General features: G+C 40.9%; 1 protein-coding gene across 7 annotated transcripts in view; it reads left to right on the top strand.

The window, feature by feature from the left end:
- Positions 1–12541, top strand: part of TTC13 (tetratricopeptide repeat domain 13) — an 81926-nt gene that overhangs the window by 38138 nt on the left and 31247 nt on the right. For all 7 annotated transcript variants that reach the window (XM_055587989.1, XM_055587978.1, XM_055587969.1 and 4 more), the window contains 5 exons: positions 1453–1569; positions 2515–2625; positions 7980–8062; positions 9679–9820; positions 10779–10953. In XM_055587989.1, coding sequence (XP_055443964.1) covers positions 1453–1569; positions 2515–2625; positions 7980–8062; positions 9679–9820; positions 10779–10953 — 628 coding nt within the window. The remainder of the gene's footprint in view (positions 1–1452; positions 1570–2514; positions 2626–7979; positions 8063–9678; positions 9821–10778; positions 10954–12541) is intronic.

Here is a 12541-nt window from a genome sequence, read left to right as displayed (position 1 = left end):
TTGGTTTTTAGGGTGAGCACTGGGAAGCTCACTTGGTGACGCTCTGCTCCAGGGAGTGGGTGCTGGGTTCTTCCCTGCCATCACACCGGTGCTCTGCTAAAATGTTACGGTAAAGCATGAATTTAATTAAGTGCACTTAGAAGGCTGATTTGGCAGCTTTGGAAAATTTGTATAACTAATAAAAAGCTAATTGTATACCCAGAATGATATTGGTAATCAGAAAAGTGATTTCCAATGATCTTAAAAATATATAGTAATATCCCCCTTTTCTGGCATTGTCAGGCAATAATATCATGATATAGTGAATTTTCCAGCTAAATTACAATATACTGTTTATGTCAGAAATTGTTTTATGAGAAACTTTTCACTTTTATACTTTCTGAAATTGTCTATATTTAGTGAATGTAATTTAACCTTTTTTAGTTACTCTGGTCATTATTATGCATATTGATTTTTGTGCTAGGGTGCAATCATTCAGTTATGTTAATACTAATATACTAGGTTGGGGTATTTTTCCTTCCAAAATATAACCCTAGACCACTATGTTTCTTGAATTCTAAGGGCACATATTCCATTTCTTTCCTCTCTCTGAGCTGTCTCTCTTGCTACTGGTGGTGTGCCTGCCTCAATCTTCTCTCTTGCTGGTTTTTAAGTTCCTGCAGAGGAGGAAACCAGTTAGTAAAACTTGATGGAAATGACCTGTTATGAGAACAAATTTAACCCTAATTTAAGAACATTTGTTCCAGATGAATTGCTTGAGCTTGACTGCATGAATACTGATACCCGTTTTGGATGATCTTACATCTTTTGGGTGGGCTTTTGCATTCTGAGCTGTCTTCTGTGTTGTCATTGTTGCCTGAACACAGCTGATTGCTGGATCAAAAGAGCGTTCAGAACAGGCCTGCAGATGTTTTTTCATTACCTTGCAGATCATAACTGATGAGTTGAGAGTTGTTCACATCAGAGGGCTTCCACAACACCTGGAATCCCAGAAATTGCCATTCAGCACTTAATACCACAGATGGTGTAGCTAGATACCATGGGGACTCCAATCTGTGTTGATCAGTTCCTCTGTTTTAATTGTTTAGAGTTAACTTTCAGATTAATTTGACATGCCAAATTTTGTTCTGAAAGGTAAATGATAGGTTGGGGAAAAATGGTTGCACTTCAAGAAAAGCAACATCCGTTATGAGACAGAACATGAAACAGGGACAGGGCAGTTGCCATGGTCGTAGTTCTTCAGCATCCCCTTGACTGGACAAGGTCGGCAGCCCCTCAGCTGTTGACTTTGAATCTCACTGCACAGTACGTGGAGTCAAGGGTTCTAGGCTGCTGAGACAGTCGCATTGTAAGTGTGGGGTGGTGAAGCAGACTTGAAAAGTCAAAAGCGTTGGCAGTTGTAGGGGCAGTCACTGGGACTTTTCTCCCCTAATTACATTTTTGGGTTTATAGATTCTGTCCCCTCTGGGACGAATTAATGAAGCAGTGAATGATCTCACTAAAGCTATTCAACTTCAGCCCTCAGCACGGCTGTACAGACATCGCGGGACCCTGTACTTCATATCAGAGGTGAATTATTTTTGCCTTGAAATGTGTCCTTTCATGGTGGTAAAAATTTCAGCTTTCCTTCTACTTCAGAAAGCTACTATTTGGTAGATTTGGGTTTGGGGCTGTAGATTAATAGTTTGTGATATAAGACAATTATGAAAGCATTTTCTGTAGCTGAAATTGAACTCAGTGGAGAAATATTAAGTACCAGAAACACATTTTGTTGCTTCAGTTGTCAGCAGTAACTAATTCTGGGCTAGGGGAAAAAAGAAAGAGAGGGAAACAGAAGAAGAGAAATTTGGTTTACAGATTATACCTTAACTTTTCTTGGAAATGTCAGCATAGAGAAGCAGGTGTGCATGTTATCAATGTGATCATTAAACTTAAGGGTTTGAATTTCTTTGGGTATCACAGCCCAAGAATCATCACCTGAACTAATGTGGCTTCCTAGACTGTAGCTTCTCAACCTAGCAAGATTACCTTTTATCATGGGTGGTATTTATAACTGCCATAGCTATTTTTGTTGGTTTACAGTCATTTCAATAACAATCTTCTATTGCAAAAGAAAATAGATTTTAAAAAACCTCAGTATAACACATTTTAAGGTTGATCTATATCATAATTATCTTAGACATCAAAATAATGGAATTATTTTGTAATAATACTAAAGTAATTTGTAAAGTATCTGTAGCAGATTATGACTTTAATAGTATTTAAAATAATATTCTTTTGTGGTTGCGACAGTATGCTTAGATTAAACCTTTGTGAGTTTCTCTCATCAATTAAAATCAGCTCTTTCAACAGTGTAAGCATGCTTCTAATATTTGTAGTCATGAAATGTTTCCTTTAAAGCCAGAAAGGGTGCAGAATAAATTGGGAATTTTTTTTTTCCTCTATCAATTAAAAGTAGGACGTGTCCAATATCTAACGAATACTACTTTTTTTTTTTCATTCTCCTTTTTGTAGGACTATGCAACAGCCCATGAAGACTTTCAGCAGTCCTTAGAACTGAACAAAAACCAGCCCATAGCTATGCTATACAAAGGTTTAACTTTCTTTCACAGAGGACTTCTGAAGGTGAAAGTGCTGTGCGATATGTGTACCTGCAGTGATGCTAGATCTCCCCCGTGGTGGGAGGAACTGAGCCGGGGTTTAGTTTGGCAGGTTTTGAAATGACATTTCACATGTCCAGTTGGTTTATTTTAGAAAGTAGTTTGAATCAACAAATTCATTGAGCTCCTACTGTCTGATACGTACTTGGAGGAAGGTGCGAAAGGGGAGAGGATGAAAGGTTATAAAGGAGGAATAATGCTTTACACTTAGGACAGACACAGTTTACAAAGCCTTTCTCCACATATGATTTATCACGTGGTGAATAAACCAAAGAAAGTAATATCAGCAGCGTGCTTTGGAAGCCATGGTGAGAAGCTCTCATTTGAACTCAGGAGTTAGGAAGGTCCAGAGAATAAGTGGACATCATCTTGACTTGGAAAGCAGAGCATGGTTGGGAAGGACTCTGAGGCTGAGAGGAAGGTGTGAGTAATGACCTGGGAGACACACCCACGCTTGGGAAGGGAGTCCTGGAAGGTCAAGAGCACTCTACTGAGCATTTTGACTTTAGCTGGTAGGCCCGGAGGAGCTCTAAAGTCTAGATTTAGGGGAAATAGAGAGTTGAGATTCAATCTGTACTAAGGAAATGGTTGCTGATGTAGCGGTGGCTGAAGAGGGGAGGAGAGATGCTCCCCTCCACCAGGAGATGCTGCCGCATTCAGGTCAGGAGTGGTCAGATGGCCTGGGGGGGTTCTGGGGGCTGCAGGAGGGGTCCCAGCACTGTTGCTTGAAGACTCTGTCGGGAGGAGGGGTCGAGGGACAAAGGAGATGCTCTGTCTTAGCTGAGTGGGGCTGAAAGTCACCACCAGCTGCCCCCCCCTCCTCTGGCTGGGACTCTGTCTTCTCCAAGCCTGTTCCAGGAGCCTGTCCTGCAGTAGCTTCACTCTTGTCAGGGCGAGGGGCAGAAACACAGCTGAGGGTGGAGCTCTGGCTCTCACCCCAGGCCTGGCACATCCAAACTGCCTGATTGAAGACAGGCTGGCCTGAGAGCCACAGACAGTCCACCTGGCTAGAAGACACTCATTCTGACCAGGAGGCGGAGAATTCAGAGTAGGTTGCACTTAACCTGAACTTTGGAAGATGGGAAGAGCTTCAGTAGCACGTAGCAGAGAAGAGTACATGGATGTTATCATTGAAAATAACTGAGGATCTGATACACACATAAACACACTCACTTGGAGGGTGGGGAGAAGGTTTACCTTTTAAAAGGCCACGAGTTGTAAATCCTCCATGTTACAGATGGTGCCTGTCACATAGTAGGTGCTCAATAAGTATCAATGGGGTAAATTTCAAGGGCAGAGCGTTGAATTGGAAGGTCGTGCTCTGAGCTCTTGCTCTGAATCTTATTATCTGCACTGCTGGACATGCTGCTTCAATTCTTTCAGCCTTTCCTTCCATATTTATCAGGTAGAGATGATGCTACTCTGTGTCTCTTGAAGTGGGAGTGAGAATTACATGAAATAAAATGTGTGAAAGTCCTTTATAAACTGTAAACATAAATCTGGTATTATAGATTATTTTCCATGTGAGAATTTAATCTTAAGTCTTATAGACTCTAAAAAAAAAATTAACTCCCATCCATTAAAAACCAAACTAGAAGGAATTAATTTTGCAAATCTTATTTCATATACTTCATCTCCATTTTTGCAAATGTGCAGAGGTGGTCCTAATAAGGACCTTTTCTGTCCCCCTCAGGATTCAGACAGGCAGTGCAGGCTTTGAGTTATTTAAAATGTGCTTTGAGCAGCTTCCAGATGATTTCTTCCAGTTTATTTTGTCTCTGCCCTCTATTCCTCTCATATTCTCTTTACCTTCAAGTCACCTTCAATTAAAAAATTCAGAATTAAAATACTGTGTTCAGAATCTATCCCTTGAGTATCACATGAAGGAGAAAGAAATTTGAAATAGAAAAAAATGCCAATTATTAGTACCGAGAGGGTAAAAATATTTTTTTAAAGTAAACAAATGTAAACAGTTGATTTCACTTTTAAGCCACATTGAGGAATGTAGGCAAGAAGGGCCCTTTGTGTTATTTCAAAAAGAATTTTTTCAGAAAAGAGTGGTAATAGAGACACTGAATAGAAACCGAACATGGACTAAAATTCAGTTTGGTTTATTTCACATCTACCTGATGAAAACCTAAAAACAACGCTTTCATCCTCTGCGTGTTAGAAGCCCCTCAATGAACCAGTCTCACCAAGCGACTTGGGCTTTCTTCCTTTTCACCACGCTCACCAACACAGCAGTGATGTGTGTAATAGACGGGAACTTTCTTTTTGCATTTTGTAGATCTGCTGTCCGAGGAAGTCAGAGTGTTTACGTATTGTCTCATTCATCCCAGCGGCATCACCATGATGTATAGAAGGAGCAGAGGGTGTCCCCGTTACAGAGATTGGAAAACTGAGTGGTGAAATGCCTTAATTAAATTAATGAACCTAGTTTAGATATCTGTCTTTTTCTTGTTAAATGTAGAGACTAAGTATTAAATGGACCAACGAGTCTGAGCTATCTTTGTATCCTAAGGGTGGTCTCTCCAGGTCAATAGTCCTGAAATTAAGTGGACGGTTGTTTATTTAATTTATGATATAATACATTAGAAATATATTAGGGTATATTACATGACAAATTCACAGTTGTCTAATTCAGTAGATATATCAGACATTTTGGATATTCCTAGGTAATAAAAACAGCAGAAACTTTTCTGTTGAATTCTACTCATTTTGTAAGGATGTTTCAAAAATGGTATATTCTGAACACTCATTTTTATAAGCCTTTACTTTGAGGGTTACCTGTTATGGTTCTGTTCACTTACGCTGAACAGTCCCAGGGTGATGGCCGCCTCCCAGATAGTAAGGAAGATGGAGACTTAAATGGTGATGATTGCATTTGCTATGCAGACGACTTCAGAGCCAGTTCATGTGCTTAGAGATAGGTTCAACAAACATAGTTTCTTTGTTCCCAATGGCTTAAAATCTTGATTCTGCTATGTCCCCTCTTTGGCAGAATGAGGTAGAGAGCTGTGCAGTGATTAGACAGGAACCCCGAAACCAAAGACTCTTAAAAGCTGAAGAGAAATCAGACTTTGAAGAACTGTGGCGTCCAAGCATGCCGTAAGTGCAGTGGGCAGCAGATGTGCCCTGGGCATCTCCAGTAGACGTCCACAAGTGCTCCAGACTTCACTCATCCCGGTGGACTCACACCCTCCCCCGCCCCACGGCTGTCCGTCTTCCTGTACTTCTTCACGATGGTTAAGCCCTGCCTTCCACCCAGGCTCCCAGCCTCAGCTCTTCCTGCCCACTCCTCTCCCTCATCCCCAGATAGCCACCACATTCTGTCTTAGTGTGCCTTTTAAAAATCTCTCCTGAATTCGACCCTTCTTTTCTGTCCTCAGAGACACTGTCTCAGTCTGAGCCTTGATTATCTCTTGCCTGGACCGCTACAGCCACCTCTCACCTGGGTTCCATCCTTCCCCCTCTCCAGTGTGTCTTTTCTGTTTTTGCCAGCAGTTATCATCTCTGTGAAGAGTAAACTTTGTGAGGTATCCCCCTCCTCACAGCCCTCAGTCCTTGTTGCTTCAGGGCGGCACCCAGACTGTGGAGCACAGCAGAGGCCCTCCCTTCTGGCCTCCGCTCTCCCTTTCCCCCGCTCCTACCCGTGCACCCCGTGCCCCTGCCCCTCTGACTTTCCCTGCGCCAGCGAGCGCTCTGTGCCCCTGTGTGGTACCACCTCTCCTGTCCACGATGCCGTCTTTCTTTACCAAACTCCTCGTGCTTTAAGACCCAGCTCGGTTGTCACCTCCTCCCTGTAGCCTCTTCTGCTCTCCCGGGCTCAGTCAGTCGTTTCTTTCTCTTTTTCCCAGAGACTTTTACTCATACCTCCGTTGTAGCTCTTAGTTTGTATTCTAGTAACCTGGTTACGTAATTGGCTTTCTAATGATACTGCGAGTGCTTAGAGGACAGAGATGATGACCTGCCCCTCTTCATGTCCCCGTACCTCCTGCTGTCCCTGGCACATAGTGGGCACTCAATACATGTTTGTTGAATTAAAAATGCAGTTGTAAAACTCCTGAAAGATCAAGACTGTGTCGCAGCAGGTAGTCTAATTAAGAGTGGTCTTTAACATTTCTTCAGTGTTAAAAAGTTATCCATTTTCATCTGTCTCCCAAACAGTAGCTATTCAGTGAGATTTCTTAATGAGGAGGTTTTGTCCCCAGTATTGCCTTTAAAGAGTTTCAAAGCCAGCCTCTCTTGGCCTGCTGGCCTCCCCTGAGAAAATCAAGAATCAGGGGACGAATGACTTTCTGAAAAGACTCAATATTGTTAACTTGTGCAAAACTATTTTGTGTGTCTACCAGGGCATTAAATATTTATTGAGTGCCTACCATGTGCAAGGCATTTGATATCTCTAATGATTTTCTCCTACGAACTATCTAATTGAGTTGAAATGATCTATGCCAGAGTTTTTTAAGTTTTTTCTCAATTAAAGCTCTTAGAAGTTGTGATATTTTACAGGCATTAAGTAAGATATGTCTTTTCCTTGGGAAATGTGTGAAATATCTGTGTTATTTTTTATTACAATAAATAACATCATAATGAAAAGAACATTGAATACCCAGTGTAAGCCTGGGATGTTTACTCTGAAACAGTGGCATGTTTTATCACCGGTTTCCACAGGGAGTCCCTTTGCAGCCAGGGCTCCCCCCAAGAGCATAGATTGTGCAGTTCTGGAACCTTAGCGCCTCCTGGAGCTGTGCTGGTAGGAGCCATGCACCGCCACCCCCCCCCCAACTTGAAGGTTTCTCTTCTATTTTTATGCTTTCTTTTCCCTTGTAGGTCATGGGAATCCTTTAGTAGCTATCCTAGGAGCCTTTTTTCTTGTTTTACCAATAATTTCATGTTGGGCTTGCTTTTTTGTCTCTCTTGTTGGTTTAATTTCAAATGCTGCCTGTTGTGATCATTTTAGATTATTTCATGCAGCTGTTAGGTTTACTTTTGTTCCACAGAGTTTTCATTAAGTAAATGATATTAAAATGAAGTTGTTATTGGTAGTCAAAGTCCTAATGAAAAACAGAAGCTGTTTTCCCACTTTGAAAGGAGAAACTTAAGGCTCTGTTGTTGTTCATAGTAATGTATTTGTTTACTATTGAAATTAAATCCCCATAGTTTATTGTAGTTTCTACCTCCCTTTAAGTTCTCCTATTTTGAAAAAATCACTCAGAGACCATGTATTTTATGTATACTGTATTAGTCCTTTAGTAGTTTGAGAGAAACTCAATTTTAACAGTTAAGCAAATGAAATAATTTTCTGTGTTCTTTTTATAGGAAGCTATTGAATCCTTCAAAGAAGCTCTGAAGCAGAAAGTTGATTTTATTGATGCATATAAAAGCCTGGGACAGGCCTACAGGTGAGTAAAGCATCAATACTTGGGGTAGGAGGGAGGGTGTATAGTGGCATAGCCTCTCGTAATAGGGATCTGGTTTTTAAAAATGCGTTTCTTAGCCTAAAGAGATGGTCGTTCTAAATCACATAGGTGTTCACATACTTGTTGAGATCCTCTCTGGGCATAGAGAAAACCATGGGTAAGAGGTAGATACCATAATGCATGTTGCTGCTGCTGCTGTGCCCTAAAGTAACCTTAGTCTGTATATATTGGCCGAGAAAACGGTAGTCCTTCAAACGTAGGTGCTTTGAATAGTGGCATTCTAAGGTGTTGAGTTATGGATGATACTGCCCTTTTTAGGCAGTAGCTAAGGTTAATACCTACATCACAAGGATCTGTTTAAAGATCCTAGAATTGCGAGATGGAAATGTTACAAGTGTGTTGCATCTCTATCAGGAACAAGCAGCAATGCTTGGCTTCCTTATTACATGCATTACTCTGACCATCAAAGCTATTCTGACTTCCAGTTCAAAAAATTTTTTTAGCATTCTGACCTGTATGCTGCTGCTGCTAAGTCACTTCAGTTGTGTCCGACTCTGTGTGACCCCATAGACGGCAGCCCACCAGGCTCCCCCATCCATGGGATTCTCCAGGCAAGAACACTGGAGTGGGTTGCCATTTCCTTCTCCAATGCATGAAAGTGAAAGAGTGAAAGTGAAGTCGCTCAGACGTGACCAACTTTTAGCGACCCCATGGACTGCAGCCTACCAGGCTCCTCCGCCCATGGGATTTTCCAGGCAAGAGTACTGGAGTGGGATGCCATTGCCTTCTCCGTCTGACCTGTATAAAGGTTCTATAAATGTTAGGAAAGAGAAAGATAGTGACAGAAATCTCCTGTGAAACTGTTAGGTGCCATACTCAAAAAGGATTTAATTCAAGAGCTTATTTATCTGACTCCATAGTTAGAAACCCACTCCAGTGTTCTTGCCTGGAGAATCCCAGGGACGGGGGAGCCTCGTGGGCTGCCGTCTATGGGGTCGCACAGAGTTGGACATGACTGAAGCGACTTAGCAGCAGCAGCAGCATAGTTAGAAAAAGTCTTTTATACTGACTTGGAGAAAGTGTGTTTGGATTCATTCTAGGTTTAAGGGATGGTATTTATCTGTCCTGTCCCATGGAATTGTTGGGAATATAAGCTGAAAACCTATTATGAATATAATGAAAACCTATTAAATAGTAAAGTGCTGTATAAATGTAAGTGGGTGTTATATATATATTATATATTTATTGTTTATATAAAATTGACATGAGATATTTTAAAGCTTCTATTATTTATAAAATTTTTAATATACAAAATAAGGCAAGGCTGGTCAGTAATAACCATTTTCACTCTGAAATGACCACAATTCTAAAGTACACTTCTTATTTCAAAATTTAAATTAGATAATGATTTATTAGATTTTAATTGAAGTAACTTAACAGAAAAAATAAATTTTAAACCTATGAATTTGGTAAAATAAAGCAAACGCCCACATTAAAGTATCTAACTTATAGATTGGATCATAATTTTGAGGGTAACTTAATTCTGTATGTTGACTAAAACACCTGTATTATGTTCATCACTGTTGTTAAATACCTAGGGAACTGGGCAATTTTGAAGCAGCCACTGAGAGCTTTCAGAAGGCTCTGTTGCTCAACCAAAATCACGTGCAGACCCTCCAGCTCCGTGGAATGATGCTTTATCACCATGGCAGCTTACATGAAGCCCTTAAGAACTTCAAGGTGAGCATCCGTAAGAGAGAAGCACTGGAACTGCAATTTTATATTATTATTCTACAAAGTTTCGTGAAATGAATGGAGTCAGTGGGGGAGGGCAAGAATAGCGCTTCAGTTCAGTTCAGTCACTCAGTCGTGTCCGACTCTTTGTGACCCCATGAATCGCAGCACGCCAGGCTTCCCTGTCCATCACCATCTCCCGGAGTTCACTCAGACTCATGTCCATCAATTCAGTGATGCCATCCAGCCATCTCATCCTCTGTTGTCCCCTTTTCCTCCTGCCCCCAATCCCTCCCAGCATCAGAGTCTTTTCCAATAAGTCAACTCTTCACATGAAGTGGCCAAAGTACTGGAGTTTCAGCTTTAGCATCATTCCTTCCAAAGAACACCCAGGACTGATCTCCTTTAGGATGGACTGGTTGGATCTCCTTGCAGTCCAAGGGACTCTCAAGAGTCTTCTCCAACACCACAGTTCAAAAGCATCAATTCTTTGGCGCTCAGCTTTCTTCACAGTCCAACTCTTGCATCCATACCTGACCACTGGAAAAACCATAGCCTTGACTAGACGGACCTTTGTTGGCAAAGTAATGTCTCTGCTTTTGAATATGCTATCTAGGTTGGTCATAACTTTCCTTCCAAGGAGTAAGTGTCTTTTAATTTCATGGCTGCAGTCACCGTCTGCAGTGATTTTGGAGCCCAAAAAAATAAAGTCTGATACTGTTTCCACTGTTTCCACATCTATTTCCCATGAAGTGATGGGACTTAGACTTCAACAAAAAGAAAGAGGAAAGAACCATTGTCTTGACCAACAGACTGATTTACAGAGTATGTATTTGGTCTGATTTAACCTGGAGGGAAAACTTTCCTAATTCCAGTTTATAATTCCAGGTTAAAGAGTAGGGCACTTTAAAGGTTCCTAAACTGTATGGATTCTAACACAGCCTTTTTTCCTTCAATGCCTCAGCGATGTCTGCAGCTGGAGCCATATAACGAGGTGTGCCAGTACATGAAAGGACTCAGCCACGTGGCAATGGGACAGTTTTATGAAGGGATAAAAGCACAAACTAAAGTTATGCTAAATGACCCTCTTCCTGGCCAGAAGGCCAGCCCAGAGTACCTTAAAGTGAAGTATCTCCGAGGTAAGTCCGACAGCTGCAGAATCATTGACTGTATGAGGGCTTAGAGTTGCAGGAATCATACTGCTCGTCTCTGAGGTTACCTATTAGGCAGTTGAGTCTCAGGGAGGCTGGGTGACTTGCCCCCAGCCACCCTCTGGTTAGTGGTGGTATCTGGACTAGAGAGAGCTCATATCTCCTAAAGGCCAGTCTTGGTTTGTTTTTGGTTTTTTTTTGCCTCTTCCTCACATTTTTTCTTTCTAAAATTAAAAAATTTTACTTATGCAGAAACAATGTATTTTGAACTAAATATGACAGTCATCTGGGTATCCTTGTCTTGTCACATCTCATCCAAAAATATAGGAATGACAAGAAAGTAATCTTAAGTTTTCACTGTTAAATAAGAATTTAGTATCTTTGATCTGTCAACTCCTTCATATCAGAATTCTCACATATTTTGGAGAATTTAAATTGAGATGAAAAAGAAAGCAAATCTTTGAGTTATCCTTTTATTAGTCAGTCTTACCCTTTTTCTGCTATACATAGACATTTTTATTTTTCATGTAAAGCCCAGATACTTACTTTTATTTTTTCTCTTTCCTTTTTCATTAACCCTCTATTATAGTACTATCCAGTGAAAAAATTGCAAACCATGTATGTAATTTTAAATTTCTAGTAGCCATGTTAAAAAAGTAAAAACAAACAGGTGGAATTCATTTTACTAATTCATCTTATTTAACTCAGTACCTCTACAATATCAGTTCAGCATATTATTATTATTATGAAAACACTATTTATTGGCTGTTTTATATTTCTTTGTACTAGTCGTTGAATACGGTATATATTATAGTTCATCTCAATTTGGATGCTAAATTTTCATTGGAAATACTTGGTCTGAATTTAGATTTAATAAAATTTAAAATTAGAAAAATAGACTGATAGATGCAAGTTGTTCCAAACATACCGCAGTTTTCTAATAATTGAATAAAACATCAGTTTTAAGTTTAAATTTCTAATTAAATAAAATTTAAAGTTCAGTTTCTCAGCCACATCTCAAGTTCTCAATAGCCAGCTATTAGGGACTACCTTCTCCAGTACTCTTGCCTGGAAAATCCCATGGATGGAGGAGCCTGGTAGGCTGCAGTCCATGGGGTCACTAAGAGTCGGACATGACTGAGCGACTTCACTTTCACTTTTCACTTTCATGCATTGGAGGAAATGGCAACCTGCCGGGGTCCAGCCCCGGCTGATCCAGGGTATTCGAAGCGGGGACGGCGTCGGCGACCTATTTAATTATTTATTCATCAAAGATATAAAGAGTAATAGAATGAGGATAGCTCAGTAGGAAAATTCAGTGGAGAAAAGAGGCTGAGTAGCTTGGTTTACGCGGGAGACCAATAAAACTTCAAGACAAGAAGTTTGCACCACATACGTAGGCCGCAGGCGTCCTTCCGTTCTCCCGAAGGAGAGGAGACACTGAGGCCTCCCCGGTCGGATCTTAGAAGCCCAGGCATAATTAGCAAGCATGGCGGGTTCCGCGCTCCAGATGGAGACTCAGCCAGAAGTTGAAAGAGAGAGCGACATGGGGAGACCAAGTTTTGGTGAACAAGGC

Source organism: Bubalus kerabau, chromosome 1, assembly GCF_029407905.1.
Source record: "Bubalus kerabau isolate K-KA32 ecotype Philippines breed swamp buffalo chromosome 1, PCC_UOA_SB_1v2, whole genome shotgun sequence".
Classification (NCBI taxonomy): Eukaryota; Metazoa; Chordata; class Mammalia; order Artiodactyla; family Bovidae; genus Bubalus; species Bubalus kerabau.
The sequence above is the reverse complement of the archived record's forward strand: the minus strand, read 5'-3'. Positions and strand labels throughout refer to the sequence as shown.